This window comes from Oncorhynchus kisutch, linkage group LG14, assembly GCF_002021735.2.
Source record: "Oncorhynchus kisutch isolate 150728-3 linkage group LG14, Okis_V2, whole genome shotgun sequence".
NCBI lineage: Eukaryota > Metazoa > Chordata > Actinopteri > Salmoniformes > Salmonidae > Oncorhynchus > Oncorhynchus kisutch.
The window spans coordinates 41,177,370-41,195,873 of NC_034187.2; the positions used below are offsets into that span (position 1 = coordinate 41,177,370).

At 43.0% G+C, this 18,504-nt stretch overlaps 1 protein-coding gene and 1 long non-coding RNA gene across 2 annotated transcripts; one reads left to right on the forward strand and one right to left on the reverse strand.

Annotated features, from left to right (window-relative positions):
• Positions 1-840: 840 nt before the first annotated feature.
• LOC116353377 (uncharacterized) lies at positions 841-10,174 on the forward strand. The gene is made up of 2 exons (XR_004202794.1): positions 841-1,916; positions 9,009-10,174. It is a non-coding gene; the product is annotated as an uncharacterized LOC116353377 (long non-coding RNA).
• Positions 10,175-10,628: 454 nt separating this feature from the next.
• LOC116353449 (uncharacterized protein KIAA0754) lies at positions 10,629-14,882 on the reverse strand. Its single transcript, XM_031789211.1, has 8 exons — positions 14,810-14,882; positions 14,558-14,627; positions 14,280-14,391; positions 12,352-13,333; positions 11,372-11,589; positions 11,209-11,265; positions 11,005-11,104; positions 10,629-10,908 (listed from the first exon to the last, which is right to left on the reverse strand). The coding sequence occupies exons 3-8, from the start codon at positions 14,340-14,342 to the stop codon at positions 10,736-10,738; spliced, it is 1,593 nt and encodes a 530-aa protein (XP_031645071.1). The 5' UTR covers positions 14,343-14,391; positions 14,558-14,627; positions 14,810-14,882; the 3' UTR covers positions 10,629-10,735.
• Positions 14,883-18,504: the final 3,622 nt, after the last annotated feature.

The window sequence follows — 18,504 nt, forward strand, 5'->3', positions numbered from 1 at the left end:
CCCTCCAGTTTGACATGCTGCGCTCACTAGCCACCACGCAACCCACAGTTAACCACCACGCAACCCACAGTTAACATGGAGGTCTTGTTCAAGGTCAGGAAGTTCACAGAGGACTTAGAGCAGGAGGGTTGAGAGGTCCTGATTGGCAGGGGCTTTACTACTCCTTAATCAGTCTCTCCTATCAAGACCCAACTCCAGTCAAATAGTAGCTACAGTATTACAACAGTATTACAACACTATGATCCTGCATTGGCAAGAATGATGGAGCATTTTAACTTACACACAGTTGTGCAATGGAATTGTGGTATTTTTGCATATCCCAACTCCCCCTGAGACACCCACAAGTGCCTTGCTCAAGAGCACAGCGACATCCTAATGTGTTTTCCTACTTTGTCGGCTCTGGTATTTGAGCCAGCAAACTTTCGGTAACTGACCCAATAACAGGCTCAAACCTTGAGGCTACGTGCCGCCCCTTTGAATGTAGGATGACTCCCATAGTGGGTCCTGAACCCAGGTCAGCAGCACTACATTGCTGTGTGTCTGTATAGTTGAGGGTATATTGGGTTAGTAAAACATCAATTCAGTTCTGGTCCCTGAGGGGATCTCGATGTTGTTACACGTAGCCATGATCACCAAGCTACCCTGACTTAATACATCCTGAATTAAAAAAGAACAAGATGTGCTTGTCATTATTTTATTTGAACTTGTATTATAGTATGCCCACATTTCTGTCCACAACTTTTGAATCAGGTAGCAATTAAATGTAAGTGGCAGTCTCTACAGTTCCAGCCAATAGGGTTACTCTGGTGAAGCCCATTGGAAATAAAGTGAATTGGGAAGAGTAAGAATGAAAGACAAAAAATACTGTAAACGGCTGTTACCTGTGCTGACAGGATTAAAAGTTAAGTAATCCGTACTTTTCGCGTTGTAGCTTATATGATAAACTAATTGGAAGGGTAACAAATTTGGAGGCACCGCTGAGATGTATTTTCATGTGAGCACCGGCCCATATTCCTGGAACGGACAACGAGTGAGAGACATTGGGAGAGTAGCTAGCTAGCTAACGTTAGCAGGCTAACCACCTAACGGAGTGTAGTTATCTTGCCATTGCCTGCATTGTCGTTGTTGGTACGTGAATAGGACAATATGAGTCGAGAGTGGGAAACGTTGTTGGATGAAATCGAAGAGTTTATGGACTTTAACTGAGGACAATTTACAGCACTTGTGTGTAGTTGTGGAATAGGAGGTGTAGATGACTGAAGTAAAAGGAAAGATTGATAGAAGATTACTGTGAGAAGGAGTATTTAATGGAATCAGAGGATGAGGGAATGTCTTGGCTGCTTCAACTGAAAGACGAAATCAAAGGAATATCGGACTCTGAGGATACTGTGAAAAGTCTGCCAACAAGTCCCATCCAGTCGGCGCCAACGAGGCAAGTGGACAGCAATATGGAACGCCGTTTGAGTCTTTGGTGTCAAAAAGATACACGTCAAATAACACTATTTGAAGTGTCAAATAACACTCTTTGACACTTCAAATAAGCTTCTTTACCAATCAGGACCAGGTCTCCACGACACATCATAATTTAACACGTTCGTTAATTTTGTACGTAGTTATTACACATGGATTACACTCTCACTCGTATTTCATATGTCACAACGATTCACCGGTACGTATGCTTTGAGTCATAGATTTTGTCACTGTTGATCACATTTACCTAAAGGTCGTTTGGACTCCGCCCAAGTCTCATGTACTGAGGAAAGAGGTTCACTCAACTTCTGTTCTTCCGATGTAAAATTAGCTAGCTTGTTAACAATAGCAGCCCAATTTCTCAAAAACTGTAAATCTACCATCTCTGATTGCACCAGACTGCTGCTCACGGACAGAAGAGATGGACTTCAACGACCAATATCCAGGTAACGTTAACTTAATGTTAGCTAACGTTAGCTATCTAACGTAGGTGTTGAGAGTGAGTGGTGTAACGGCTGCAAAAAAAGTAACTTCATAATATAACACTGACGTTACCAAACCTCCAACGGCGTTAGCTAGCTAACGTTAGATCTGCCTGCCATTGATATTTAACTGTACTCAAGATAGCTAGCCAAAGTTAATTGTTCATAATCTAACGTTATTTTTGGAATCTATAAAATGTTAACTAGTTACTGCTGTACAGTAACGTTAGCTAGTTAGCGATGTTGAAAGAAGATACTTTTTTTTAGCTAGTTTGTAGCTAAAGTACGTTAGTTAAAACTGCATCGCCTGTCAATGAACGGTTGTCTTCATGGGTCGGAGGCTCAGAGTTGGCACAGCTCGTGCCCAATCAAGACTGAAATATGGCACAGTTAGTCAAGAGTCAATGCCTGCAGGCAATTGTTACAGGATTAACACATGATAACGTCAGGGCAGAGATGAGAGTACATCTCCAGAATATTAACACCAGTGATGAACTGTTACTTGAGAAAATGCTAATTGCCCGGGGCAATGAAAGCGAACGCATGCAAAAGGCCAGGATTTCCCGTAAATTCACACCCACACGAGTGAACGCAGTACAGAGTGAGATTAACGGGGATAGCAGAGAGGGATGTGCACAGGGCAGAGCCCTCACAGACCACAGTCCGAAAACAAAATAAGTATAATCCTCTCCTGAGTGAAATTGATGCGAGCCATGAAGCAACCAAAGAACTGACCTGTCAGGTTGCCTCATTAGTACAGTCAGTGCAGGGCCAGGGTGACCGTTCAGTTAGGAATCACTCCAACAGAAAACCAAGTCCAAACAACAGGGAGAAAAGAAAATGCAAAAGTTGTTATGAGACTGGTCAACAGACTGCCATCATTGCTACAAATGTGGCAGTGATAGCCACTGGGCAGTAGGATGTAGGATCAGGGGCAACGCACATCCATCGGGAAACGCCTGGGGGTCATAACCATGGAACCGGGAGTGACCTCAGATACATCTAGTTCCATCCAGTGTTGCAGTGGCTGCAGTGCAAAGGTAGAGAGAATGTCAGAGTTGAAGTTGTGTTCATTGTGTCATAAAGCTGCCTATTGTTCCAAAGTGTGCCAACAGGATCATTGGAAACACCACCAACCTACATGTAAGATTGCCCGCAAGACTGACCACAACTCCCCTTGTCCCATGACACAGAGAGAGTGGGGGCCAACTACCCCAGGACATTGTCATATAGCATAGCTCATTCGTGAAAAAGTGTCGAGTGTGGTGTTATATGGAGGGTGTAAAGACACAGGGGCTCAGGTATCCATCATTACTGAGGAATGGAGAAAACTTTATTTATTTGAACCGAACGTGAGAGTGATCTGGGGCCTGGACCTACAAAGTCAGGTCGTGAAAACATCAAAACGGCCATCTTTGAAAAGTTGACATTACAGTAGAGAATACTACCAACATGACATCACCATACCAAGACAAACAGTGATAGGGACTTTACAGAGATTAGTAGCGTGTCACCTGGTTCCTGTGCCCAGTGGAGAAAAGGTTACTGTAGCACAGGTTCAGGACAGATCCCCACCGGAACCTGGCCCTGACAACGGTCAAATAGAGTGGTGGGACCCACCTGTAGAGGTTCAGCACTTGAGCCAAGACCAACAAGAATTAGTCAAACAGATGCTCAGAGAGGAATCAGCTGTTTTCGCCAAAGATGACAATGACATAGGGTGTATTGAAAATCTCAGAATGGAGATGTGCCACGCCCCTTGTATGCTGAGGTGAAAAGCCACCTTCAGGGGCTGCTGAACCAAAACTTCATCAGGAAGTCAACTTCCTCATACGTATCACCTTTGGTCTGCGTACAGAGAAAATATGGGATTTTAAGACTTTGTGTTGATTACAGAGGATTGGACAAGACGACTGTTCCGGACAGGCATCCCATACCCTGTATACAGGAAATAGTTGATGGTTTGGGAGAAAAACTGTAAACCATGAGTTTAGATCAAGGAAAGGCATACCACCAAGGCTTCGTGGGAGAGGAGTCCAGAAAATACACTGCCTTCAGCACCCCTTGGGCCTTATATGAAAGGAAAATAATTCCCTTTGGCTTATCAAACAGTCCCTCTGCCTTCCAACGAAGCATGGAGGAAAGTTTAGAGGGGATAAGAGGTAGAATCTGTATAGCATATTTGGATGACGTTCTTATTTTTAGTCAGTCATTTAAACAACATGGGGAAGATGTCCGTCAGGTACTAAGGCAGCAAAATAAATGGGGCATTAAACTCAAATCAAATCAAATGTATTTGTCACATACACATGGTTAGCAGATGTAAATGCGAGTGTAGCGAAATGCTTGTGCTTCTAGTTCCGACAATGCAGTAATAACAAACGAGTAATCTAACCTAACAATTCCAAAAAGGGATAAAGAATATGTACATAAAGATATGAATGAGTGATGGTACAGAACGGCATAGGCAAGATGCAGTAGATGGTATCGAGTACAGTATATACATATGAGATGAGTAATGTAGGGTATGTAAACAAAGTGGCATAGTTTAAAGTGGCTAGTGATACATGTATTACATAAAGATGCAGTAGATGATATAGAGTACAGTATATACATATACATATGAGATGAATAATGTAGGGTATGTAAACATTATATTAAGTAGCATTGTTTAAAGTGACTAGTGATATATTTTACATCAATTCCCATCAATTCCCATTATTAAAGTGGCTGGAGTTGAGTCAGTGTGTTGGCAGCAGCCACTCAATGTTAGTGGTGGCTGTTTAACAGTCTGATGGCCTTGAGATAGAAGCTGTTTTTCAGTCTCTCTGTCCCTGCTTTGATGCACCTGTACTGACCTCGCCTTCTGGATGATAGTGGGGTGAACAGACAGTGGCTCGGGTGGTTGTTGTCCTTGATGATCTTTATGGCCTTCCTGTGACATCGGGTGGTATAGGTGTCCTGGAGGGCAGGTAGTTTGCCCCCGGTGATGCGTTGTGCAGACCTCACTACCCTGATACAGCCCGACAGGATGCTCTCGATTGTGCATCTGTAGAAGTTTGTGAGTGATTTTGGTGACAAGCCGAATTTCTTCAGCCTCCTGAGGCGCTGCTGCGCCTTCTTCACCATGCTGTCTGTGTGGGTGGACCAATTCAGTTTGTCTGTGATGTGTACGCCGAGGAACTTAAAACTTACTACCCTCTCCACTACTGTCCCTTCGATGTGGATAGGGGAGTGCTCCCTCTGCTGTTCCTGAAGTCCACAATCATCTCCTTTGTTTTGTTGACGTTGAGTGTGAGGTTACTTTCCTGACACCACACTCCGAGGACCCTCACCTCCTCCCTGTAGGCCGTCTCGTCGTTGTTGGTAATCAAGCCTACCACTGTAGTGTCGTCCGCAAACTTGATGATTGAGTTGGAGGCGTGCATGGCCACGCAGTCATGGGTGAACAGGGAGTAGAGAGCAGGAGAGGGCTCAGAACGCACCCTTGTGGGGCCCCAGTTTTGAGGATCAGCGGGGTGGAGATGTTGTTACCTACCCTCACCACCTGGGGGCGGGTCGTCAGGAAGTCCAGTACCCAGTTGCACAGGGCGGGGTCGAGACCCAGGGTCTCGAGCTTGATGAAAAGATTGGAGGGTACTATGGTGTTATATGCTGAGCTGTAGTCGATGAACAGCATTCTCACATAGGTATTCCTCTTATCCAGATGGGTTAGGGCAGTGTGCAGTGTGGTTGAGATGACATCGTCTGTGGACCTATTTGGGCGGTAAGCAAATTGGAGTGGGTCTAGGGTGTCAGGTAGGGTGGAGGTGATATGGTCCTTGACTAGTCTCTCAAAGCACTTCATGATGACAGAAGTGAGTGCTACGGGGCGGTAGTCGTTTAGCTCAGTTGCCTTAGCTTTCTTGGGAACAGGGACAATGGTGGCCCTCTTGAAGCATGTGGGAACAGCAGACTGGGATAAGGATTGATTGAATATGTCCGTAAACACACCAGCCAGATGGTCTGCACATGTTCTGAGGGCGCGGCTGGGGATGCCGTCTGGGCCTGCAGCCTTGCGAGGGTTAACACGTTTAAATGTTTTACTCACGTCGGCTGCAGTGAAGGAGAGTCCGCATGTTTTGGTTGCGGGCTGTGTCAGTGGCACTGTATTGTCCTCAAAGCGGGCAAAAAAGTTATTTAGTCTGCCTGAGTGCAAGACATCCTGGTCCGTGACGGGGCTGGTTTTATTTTTGTAATCCGTGATTGACTGTAGACCCTGCCACATACTTCTTGTGTCTGAGCCGTTGAATTCAGGGCTGATAAGTGTGACCTATTCAAGAATGAGGTCCGTTATTTAGGAAAAATCATTTCTGCTGAGGGTTACAGAATGGATGTTAAAGAAATTGTAGCAGTGCAAGAACTGGTAAACAGGCCACCAACAAACAGGAGAGAGTTGAGGAAACTACTGGGGTTTCTAGGGTACTATAGGGGTTATGTACAGAACTTTTCACAACATGCTAAATGTCTCTATGACTTACTAGCAGTGAAGTCGGAGACCCCGGCATCCGGGAAGCAAAGGACCAAGGTAGCTATGCAGTCGGGACAGGCTCTGCCCCACCAGAAAGTTATATGGGAGGATGCTCACCAGAGAGCATTAGAACACTTGGTGAGTGTGTTGACTAATCCACCTGTGCATGCTTACCCAGATTTCAAGAACCCTTTTATCCTGCATGTTCATGCCTGCAAAGAGGGATTGGGAGGGGTGTTATACCAACGACAAAGTGGCAAACTGAGAGTCATTGGATATGGCTCCCGCATCCTGACTCAATCAGAGAGAAACTATCACCTTCACTCAGGGAAACGGAATTCTTGGCCCTCAAATGGGCAGTGACTGAGCGATTCCGAGATGACCTATTTTATGCTCCCTCTGTGACAGTGTACAGTGATAATAACCCCTTGACATATGTACTAACTACAGCAAGACTGAATGCCACCGGTCATCGCTGGGTGGCAGAGCTGTCTGACTTTAATCTCACACTGAAGTATCGTCCTGGAAAGGTAAACACTGACGCAGACTTTCTGTCACACTCTCCTTTGCATGCTGAACATTACATGGAAGAATGCACAGAGAAACACTCACTTGGAATAGTAAAAGCAACACTCAATGATGTTCAGATACAACAGAATGACTGTGTAACGTGGATATCCACGGTCACACTAAGGCCATCAGTGCAAGATGAGCTGTCATGGTGGGGGCGAACAGTTACAGATCGACTGTCTCCACACGATATCATGCAGGCTCAGTTAAAGGATGCGGCTGTCTCGAGAATCTTGGAATTGAAGAGTCAAAGGACTAAGCCTAAACCAACGGAATGTCAACAAGAGTCATACAAAGTCAAACAGTTACTGCAAGAGTGGAACAGGCTCCATGCCTCACCAGATGGATTATTACAAAGGAAAACAGCAAAAAGAGGCCTCCCGGGTGGCGCAGTGGTTAAGGGCGCTGTACTGCAGCGCCAGCTGCGCCATCAGAGACTCTGGGTTTGCGCCCAGGCTCTGTCGTAACCGGCCGCGACCGAGAGGTCCGTGGGGTGACGCACAATTGGCCTAGTGTCGTCCGGGTTAGGGAGGGCTTGGCCGGTAGGGATGTCCTTGTCTCATCGCGCACCAGCGACTCCTGTGGCGGGCCGGGCGCAGTGCGCGCTAACCAAGGTTGCCAGGTGCACAGTGTTTCCTCCGACAAATTGGTGCGGCTGGCTTCCGGGTTGGATGCGCGTTGGTTGGGTTGTGTATCGGAAGACGCATGACTTTCAACCTTCGTCTCTCCCGAACCCATACGGGAGTTGTAGCGATGAAACAATTGGATACCACGAAATTGGGGAGAAAAAGGCGTAAAGAAAACAGCAAAAAGGACACAAGGTGTGGTACCAAGTCAGTATAGAACACTGATTTCCAAGTACTTACACACTGAAATGGCCATCTAGGAACAGAAAGTGTTGAACTTAGTACTAGCCATTTAAAACAATGCCACTTTATATAATGTTCTCATACCCTACATTACTCATCTCATATGTATATACTGTACTCTATACCATCTACTGCATCTTGCCATCTTGATGTAATGTATCACTTGCCACTTTAAACAATGCCACTTCATATAATGTTTTCATACCCTACATTACTCATCTCATATGTATATACTGTAATCTATACCATCTACTGCATCTTGCCTAAGCCGTTCGGCCATCACTCATTTATATATTTTTTTGTACATATTCGTATTCATTCCTTTACACTTGTGTGTATAAGGTAGTTGTTGTGAAATTGTTAGGTTAAATTACTTGTTAGATATTACTGCGTGGTCGGAACTAGAAGCACAAGCATTTCGCTACACTTGCATTAACATCTGCTAAACATGTGTATGTGACAAATACATTTGATTTGATTTGACGAGGATGCTTTTATTGGCCGCACATGCAACATGACATTGAACACTTTATCACCAAAGTGTGTAAGTGTATCAAACAAAAGAAACCCAGTGTATTAACTAAGGCCTCAATGCAACATGTACGAGCTACAGCTCCTTTCCAGATGATTTCAATTGACTATGTGCATTTGGAGAAAAGCAGAGGGGGCTACGAGTACATTTGAGTTATTTTAGATAACTTTACAAAATTTGCACAAACCTACCCCACCAGAAATAAGTCAGGGAAAACTGCAGCAAAAAAGCTTTTCGATGATTTTTTCCCAAAGTTTTGCTTTGTTTCAGAAATCCATCATGATGAGAGAGTTTGAAAATCAGTTATTCAGAGCCTTGCAGAACTGTACGGGAATAGCCAATTCCAGTACCTCTCCATATCATCCACAGGGGAATCTGAGATTTAACCGTACACTGTTGTCAATGTTGCACACACTAGATGAAGAGAAAATGGCCAACTGGGGAAATTATCTGATCAAGGTCATTCATTCATTGCATATAATTGTACCACCAGTGATGCTACTGTGTTCTCACCGTATTTCCTGCTATTTGGAAGGGCTCCACTGCTACCTGTTGACCTTGTCTTTGGGTTACAGATAAAGGAACAGGAGAAATCATACCAGGATTACGCTAAGAAGTGGCAGCAACAGATGGCTGAAGCCTTTGACATCGCCAGTAGAAACATGGAGAAATCAACAGCAAAGGGAAAAGCCTACTACGATCGGAAGAAAATGAGTTGGGTTCTGGTCTCAGGGGATCGTGTACCGGTGAGGAAAATGTCAGAACGTGGGGGGCCGGGAAAGCTAAGATCACACTGGGAGGACCAAATACATGTGGTGGTAACCAGGAAATGTGATGACAGCCCTGTCTATGAGGTCAAACCCAAGAGGGGTACAGGCAGGGCCCGGGTTCTGCATCGCATTATGCTCATGTCATGTAATTCCCTACCATTTGAGGAACCTGTTGAAACACCCAGTAGAGGTCTGTGGAGAAGGGAACCACCCCAGAAAAATCAGCAAAATGGGGAGAGCGCTGAGTCTGAGAGCTCAGATGAGGATTCTTATCCAGTATTCATCAATAGGCCACGTAGGGGTGAAGAGAGCAGACAGAGTAGCACACAACTAGTATCAGATAATAGTGAGGAACGGGGTCAGACTGATAGAAACTTCACTGTGAAGGAGTGCCAGCCAGTCCTCAGAGAGAGCCTGGAGAGGACCGGGGTAAATATGGAAACAGCTAAGGGCTCAGAGACTCAGTCATCTCATGATGAAGTGGACACTGATTCATTGGGGTCACCCATGACCTTGCCCCGCCATTCGGCCCGGCAGAGGAGGCCCAGAGACATTCTAACCTATAACACTTTAGGGCTGCCAAGCTCTTATCAGGATACCAACTAGAGATGTTCTGATGTGTATATATTTTCTCGTTTACCTTTACTAATCACAGTGTGATAATGTTTAGTGGGGGTTTCGTCTTTGCACATAAAGGCAGACTGGACATGTCTAGATAGTTATGTGGCTGTTAGGCCAGTTTTCTCCGTTGTTCTCATGACCAGTACTTACATCTTCTGTTTGTTTTGAAGCCAGTGAAATGTTTGGGGGTGTTGTAAGGGGCTTAGTACATATGTATTTCAGCCACTAGGGGGTACTCTGGTGAAGAAATATAGTTTAAGTGAATTGGGAAGAGTAAGAATGAAAAACTAAAGAAAGACTGTAAATGGCTGTTACCTTTGCTGACATGATTAAAAGTGCAGTAAACCGTACTTTTCGCGGTGTAGTTTATATGATAAGCTCATTGGAAGAGTAACGTAAACAGGATGTACATAAATGGGCATAAACACGTGACACAGAAAATAAAAGAATTGACATTTAGGAATTCAAAATGCATCTAAATATATTCCGTTCTGTCTATGGAATACATTAAAAAAGTTTATTTTTCTATTTGATTTGTTTTACATATGTGTCTAAAATATGTACAGTAAGCAAATGTAGGAAATCCAAAATGCACATTACAATGTTTTTGTAATGTCTAAAATAAAATATATGTGTATAATATATACTTGTCAGTAAAGTAAAGCAATGCAGAAGCAATAAGCATTGTAAATGATGATAGAACACATGAAAGTAATGTGAACATGAGGACACAAAGTAGAGATTTAATTAAAAGATAATCTTTTAATAGATTCACACTCTGGGCAATTGGCCTGTTGGACAAAACAACAAATAGTTAACATTCTTGCTACCTCAGCCAATTGCTATGTTCAAGTAAAATCTCAGTTAATGATGAATGGATACAATTTGGAAGGATTTTCCAGAGTCATACCTCAGTAGGGTAGAGTGTCAGGTGGCACAACCATTGGTGCCATGAGGTCAAAGTGTGAAGGAGGGAGCAAGCCAGAGAGCTGTCTAGTAAGCAGTCCAGGCCCATGGCTTGGAGGCTTTGAGTTGGTCCCATCATTGAAATGCATTGTAGGGTATCTGCTGCCCCATAGACCTGCTGGTAGTGAGAAAGGTGTTAGCAGATCACCAGGGACATCTATAATTGGCTGACACAGTCTTGGTTAAACCACATGTATTCTAAAGCAATATTCACCTGCTTTCATAGAGTAAGGATTCACTCCTTTGGGGACACTGCCAGTGTTCCCCTGATATCCATATGTCCCCATCGGTGGAGGTGGTGGTACACACTTGTTCTGTAAAACACATCAACAATTTTTCCAAATTGTTAGTAATATTATCACAGTTGAAACACAATGGTTGTTCACTGTTTTTAAATTCATTGAATTTAAGTGTGTACCTCAGCCGTGGGCTCAGTTTTGTTAACCCATCTGTGCAGAGTTGGATCCCAGACAATCTGAGGAAGAAGATATGAGCAATGTGTCGCAAGCCACAATTTTTTAAAAACAAAATCCACTCAATTGTCTCTACATAGAATATAGTGTTAGGAACCAGTTCCTAACAGATCTGTCTTTGTCCTCAGGTAGATGAACCTCCTTCTTATTAGCTCTTCCACTCCCAAAGACCCAGCTGAGCCAGCCTCCACTGTTATTGTGAAGAGCAGGGGTCTCGGGCTCAGCCACCGGCCGGGTGCCAGTCTGGAACTGAGGGTTGGCATCGGAGTGTTCCGGCTTGGTGATGGACATCATAGCAGGATGCTCAACATATCTAAGTCGGACATCTGTAATAAGTGGGAGAAGTCAGGCCACTCTGCTCATGTCACCATACAGAACAATTACTAGCTGACAGATAGGAACATCTCGCTCTGATACTCTGTTACAACCCAATCTTAACCTACATGCAGTCACAGGGATTACTGGGAGGTTACTCCAGGACTCTGCGATCGCATTGTTTTGGTTGCAAAATCAACAATTCTTTGCATATTATGTGAGGGCTTACAAATTTGACCAATCGCCAAACTATTTCTGCATAAAATAGTCACATCATCACAATATTATCATCGCATAGAACTGAACCATTACCAGAGTACAAAAAGAGGGCTCGCAATTTCAACCAATCACCACACATTTACTGCATAATATGGTTTAATCAAGACACACGTCAACACCGTCTTTTCCCTTGTCAGCTCATTTTTGCAACAAATTGGACGAAACAATTGCATATTGCTATGCAAAATGTCATAATTGTCGCTGCAAAATCTAGCATATTTATCTGCAAATATCAAAAAAATCCATGCGAATCCTGGAGAGATTTACGGGAGTATGAAAATGTATACACTCACTACTGTAAGTCACTCTGGATAAGAGCATCTGCTAAATGACAAAAATGTAAAAGTAAAATGTAGCTAAACCTGTTTTATGTAGAAAATGCATGAAAGTATTACAGATATACACTCACATGAGCCGTACATTTAACCTATCACAACTTATTCCCACGCTATCACAATGGTCATTTCTTTACTAATTAGGTAAGGTTAAGTGACCTCTTCTCTTGGAATAGAAATCCACAGGTGGAGTACACGCTCCACCATCCCATTTCCACAGTGGTGCCACCATGGGGATGATGGGAGGTGGTTGTGGGTGATTGTTTTCATTCTTCACAGGGACACTGGCTGTGAGGAGGATCTCCTCCCTCTCTGCAGGGACACTAGCCTTTGGGACGATCCACTCCCTGTGCGCAGGGACGCTGGCCTTTGGGAGGATTCCCTTTCTCTGCGCAGTGACACTGGTCATATGGAGGATCAACTCCCTTTGTGCAGGGGTGAGTTGTGATGCTCTGAGGATCTTATTCTTCTGCGCAGTGATAGAAGCTGCTGGAAGAATCCCCTCCCTCTTTGTAGGGATGAGGACTGGTGCTCGGAGGATCCCCTTCCTATGTGCAGGGATGAGGCCTGATGCTCTGAGGATCTCCTCCCTCTGCGCAGTGATGCTAGCTGCTCGGAGAATCCCCTCCCTCTGTGCAGGGACAGTGGCTGTTTGGAGGATCCCCTTCCTCTGTGCAGGGATGAGGCATGATGCTCGGAGGATCTCCTCCCTCTGCGCAGTGATGCTAGCTGCTTGGAGAACCCCCTCCCTCTGTGAAAGGACACTGGCTGTTTGGAGGATTCCCTCCCTCGGTGCAGGGATGAGGCCTGATGCTCGGAGGATCTCCTCCCTCTCAGCAGGGACACTAGCCCTTGGGACAATCCCCTCCCTGTGCACAGGGACGCTGGCCATTGGGACGATTTCCTCCCTCTGCGCAGTGACACTGGCTGTTTGTAGGATACCCTTCCTCTGTGACGGGATGAGACCTGATGATCGGAGGATCTCCTCCCTCTGTGCATTGATGCTGGCGGCTGAGAGAATCCCCTCCCTCTGTGAAGGGACACTGGTTGTTTGGAGGATACCCTTCCTCTGTGACGGGATGAGGCCTGATGCTAGGACGATCTCCTCCCTCTGCACAGCAACTTCGGCTGGTGTGATGATCTGAAGGTATAATATAGAGCATATTGTCATTCCCTAAAAAATAATCTCAATAGGAAGGTGTTCTTAATGTTTTGTTCACTCAGGGTAGATTCATCCCTAGCATATACTTTCATTTGTATGTGTACTGATACTGCAAATACACAAATTATATTAATGTTATCTACAATATAATATAATACCATAAGCCTCCCTGCTGCAGGGGCATTTCCTACTACAATTCTAAACAGAGTTTCTTCACTTTTGCAATATTTTGTATCTTTGTTAATTTTCACATGTATTGTGTTTGGAATGGCACTGTTACTACAGTATTTGATGTAAGTGTGTAGGACAATTACCCATAATGCTCACTGACTGAACATTCAAAATGACCATGGCAATTATTGACGCATTCACATGCCATCAGAAACTTGGAACCTCCGAGTTAAAATTAATGTAAGTTATTAGCGTAGATCTTCCTACTGGTTGATTCTGATACTTCACAAGTGGGAAACTTGAAATCATCATTCCATAACGAGTTAGCGAGTCAGAAATGTCAGAATTTCCTAGTTCCAACTTGAAGGGCCTTCTATGATGTAGGACAGATCAGTAACCAAATTATTTTACTGTGCCCAGTGCCCACACAGACTTTTATGGTCACACAAGTTGCCACCGGTGGATTCAAAATGAGTAGCCTAACAATTATTCATGTGGCCCCAGTTAAATTTACAACCAAGATAACCATAGACGGGAAGTTGACAATAGCTTATTATTAGTGTAAATAAATTGTATTTCTATGGTTGCAGTCCTCAAATATTGAATTGCATTGAATTGAATTAATCAGATCCAATGATTTACAGCCTGTAGGGTGGGGTAAAGCTAGTCATCATTATTATAATCACCATCTCAATCATTATCACCATACCATCATAGACTTATTCTTCTGTATCTGAGACTCATCTGACACTACCTTAGATATGGCAGTCTGCAACTCAATACACTGCCCCTGCATGGTGTTCAGCGTCCCCTGCATGTGGTTAATCGACTGCTTAACATCGTTCAGCAGGATCTGAATCTCAAGCCTGCAGGAAATCAGGTGGTTCAACATACTGAGATGACGAGAGGCTTCAGACCATGCCCATTGGACCATCTTTAGGATTCTTTCCCACTTAACACCAATCTTATTAGGAATGTAACTTTGTGCAGAAGATGTTACTATAGTGTTATTTAGAAGGAAAAAAAGTGTACTTTGTCAGGCGCCAAAAGGATGATGGGATGTCTCCCTGCTCCAGTGAGCTCTGCTGGCAGGTCTTGCTCACTGTTGGGAGGAACGGGAGCCAAATTAGAGGAAAAATATCTATGGTTGTTCAGCAATGAAACATTCATGGCATAATGGGATTTGTCCTTCCCCGTGAAAAGAATAACAGCAGCTGGGGTTTACTTTCTCACTTTTAGATAATGTAATACAATCTTTAAACCCATCAGAAGTGTAGTGCTTACCTCCATGAAAATATTCAGCCCTGTTATTTTGGGCTGCATTGTTCCAATGTTGACCATTAGTTCCAACTTGTGATGAGTTCTTGATGAAATGATCAAGTCAACATTTTGTTAGACATTTCAGAGATAGCATTAACAATTGTACATGAGACAGTGCTTCCAGATATTGAGCTATCTTCCTTCTGAGGTATGTAAAAAAAAATCTGGTGTGTGAGTACTCACATGAAAGGTATCCATGATTCTTGATTAAGCCAATCATGTATGTGATTACCATCCTATGGGTCAGGAGCAGGAATTATTGCTACACAGCTTTCAGGCAACTTTATGTCTTGGGCCTAGATGATTAATTGAAATACAAGAAGTATTGTGAATTTGTGATGCATAAATTGCATTGTAATTTGGAATATTCCATCAAAGTTGTTTGTTTTGACAGTCAAAACAACTAACTACCTCTTACGATAAATCACTTGACGTGAGTAACTTGAATTCCCGGAAAAAGCTATTATATATTCTGACCTAGACACTGACTTGTGCAATGCCTAATGCATAATCTATGCATGTTATTGGCTCATCATAGTATATAGCAAAGGGTCTCAGAGTCCAAAAACAGCATTGGCCATTGGACTGCTCAGTCAAAACAACAAACTTTTACGATTAATCACTTGACTGGAGTAACTTGAGTTCGGAACTAAAACATTAAAAGTAGACTATAGCTTGACTCATATCCTTACCTTGGACAAGCGTATCTAAAAGGCCTATCCAGTCGTGCGTGAAGATACCTTTAGGCTGATAAAAGGTCGGTACGGTTTGAGACAAACTCGGTATTGTGAACCTGTCACACTGATATAAAAGCACGTTTTCATTTATAATTTACACTGTAGAATGACCTGCAGGCCAATCAGAATCGAGTTTTAAACAATACCGTGGGTTCCATGGAACGTCACAAACATATTCGGCCACTTGCGTCACAGATTGCATTCACTGAACATGGGTTTAATAGCTATATTGGCTATATGTACATTATATGCACATCGTATTGTATTGAGATTACATTTACTGCCCCACTGAAACTATTTAGCCTAATCCTATGAGGATCATATGTCAAATGTCAGAATCATGGCACATGAAAACATAATGAAATTGACTGCAGATTATAAAATTCACTGTGACACAATAAACCCACTGGGCATCAATGTTGTTTCCATGTAATTTCAATGAAATTACGTTGAACCAACGTGGAATAAAAATTGAATTGATGTATGTGCCCATTGGGAAGTGATCCATTCGAAATTATTGAATACATACAGTATTATAAAGAAAGACGTAAAAAATTGCATCGGAAAAACCTTTGAAAAAGTCTCATTTTACATAGGTAAAATGTATGTACGCATTACTGTAAATCGTTTTGGATGAAAACGTCTGCTTTCAAATCTGACTCTCACACATATTTACAATCTCGCGATGTTTATTTCTGGCGCTTTCACGTTTGCGGGATTCTGTTTAGTAAATGATGCGTTGGAGAGCCGATCCCACCACCAGGGTTGTGGGTTCGATTCCCGGGGCAACCCATAGGTAAAATGTATGCGCAAATGACTAAGTCGCTTTGGATGAAAGCATCTGCTAAATGGCATATATTATGATTATTTTGTTTTAACAACAGACCTACAATGTGAAAGTCTATTGCTTTTTCAAACTTGTATTTTTATTTTTTACCTTTATTTAACTAGGCAAGTCAGTTAAGAACAAATTCTTATTTTCAATGACGGCCTAGGAACAGTGGGTTAACTGCCTGTTCAGGGGCAGAACGACAGATTTGTACCTTGTCAGCTCGGGGATTTGAATTTGCGCTAGTCCAATGCTCTAACCACTAGGCTCCCCTGCCGCCCCATGAATATTTGTGTTGGAACTTGACATCAGTTGGAACGGCAGCACATGTATCTGTTTATGTTTCCCTTCCAATGAGCTTATCATATAAACTACAACGCGAAAAGTACGGTTTACTTCACTTTTAATCATGTCAGCACAGGTAACAGCCGTTTACAGTCTTTCTTTAGTTTTTCATTCTTACTCTTCCAAATTCACTTAATCTACATTTCCTTATTTCCCATGGGCTTCACCAGAGTACCCCCTAGTGGCTGGAACTGTATTAAGCCCCTTACATTTAATTGCTACCTGATTCGAAAGTAGTAGACAGAAATGTGGGCATACTATAATACAAGTTAAAATAAAAGAATGACAACAACATCTTGTTCTTTTTGAATTCAGGTTTTATTAATTCAGGGTAGCTTGGTGATCCTGGCTAAGTGTAACAGCATTGATGTCCCCTCTGGTACCAGAACTGAATTGAGTATTACTAAACCAATATACCCTCAACTATACAGACACACAGCAATGTAGTGCTGCTGACCTGGGTTCAGGACCCACTAGGGGAGTCACCCTACATTCTAAGGGGCGGCAGGTAGCCTCAAGATTAGATCATTGGGCCACTTACCGAAAGGTTGCTGGCTCGAATACCAGGTCAATTCTATGGCAGCCGGGTCACCTGGCGAGCACGGGGTCAGAAGGTGATCGACCATCAATTGACTGGTGGCACAGGATGGCCCTTGCACCTAGAGTACCATCACAAACAACAAAATATCTTAAAATCTCCTAAATTGTAGAGAAAGAGATACACCTTTAGTGTGCTGTACAAGAGTGGACTTCAATAGAGTTACCATACAGTATTAGTAGAAACGTTTTAAATAAATCACAAATGACTGAAATTACAGTATAGACAGAGAGATAGTCCTATGTATTCATCTTATTATATTTCTACAATGCCAAAACAGTGTGTATTATTTGCAACGAAACTGAACCTGTTTGCAAATAATTAACTCTGAGACGTCAATAGGGATCTGGGCATGGTACTTTCAAGTTAGGCCTACCTTTCCACCCCAGACCGAGTAGGCCTACTGATGCAGAAAAATGTAAGCTTCAACTGCTGGCTAATCTTCTTCCTTGGCTTAACCCAACGAGAGGTCACAAGTGTTTCCCTAAAAGCTGTCTGGGTTTAAATGTATTTTATTGTACAGAATGTGAATAGCTTAATCAATTGATGGTGACAGAATTAGATTATTTCCAAATGAAACAACAATATCCCCATATGCATCAGAGTCACGTCTTTCCCAGTTATTCCTATTTTACATCTTGTAGTATCGCGGACCAAAGTGTTGTTATAGATAACTGTATATAATCACATCTGTTTAATTTTCTTCAAAATCTTAAACTAACAGTGTATTTTTTGTCCTTTTCTTTAAGAAAAGGTAGGCCTATGGCATACCCTCTCATACGAACTAACTTCAAGTCTTAACAGACACAGAGGTGGGCTATTTAAAGAGTGATGGCGGGTGGAGGAATTGACTAACATACCTATGGATATAGCAGCCTATAGCCTAATTTCATCTGTCAAACAGGTAGGCCTACCTCTTATTTCTTAAATAGGAAGATATGGGCTCCAACACATATCCCTAATTAAAATGACGATGTTTAAAATGAATAATGTTTACTCCAATTTGCATACTTTCAGCACCATGAGCTGTCCATTTCCGATTGATTGTGCCGTGGCTGCTGCTTCAAGTTTCAGCACCACAATGTAAGTTACTCCTTGTGAGGTCGATAACTCTGATAAACCTTTTTTGATATCCTCAGAGGACCGTTAT

Coding starts and splice junctions, on each gene's coding strand:
- LOC116353449 (XM_031789211.1), bottom strand. CDS start 14,342: ATGCAGGGGACGCTGAACACCATGCAGGGGCAGTGTATTGAGTTGCAG. Junction 13,334..14,279: donor TGCAGACTGCCATATCTAAG/GTAGTGTCAGAT, acceptor TTATACCTTCAG/ATCATCACACCAGCCGAAGT. Junction 11,105..11,208: donor AAACTGAGCCCACGGCTGAG/GTACACACTTAA, acceptor TGTGTTTTACAG/AACAAGTGTGTACCACCACC.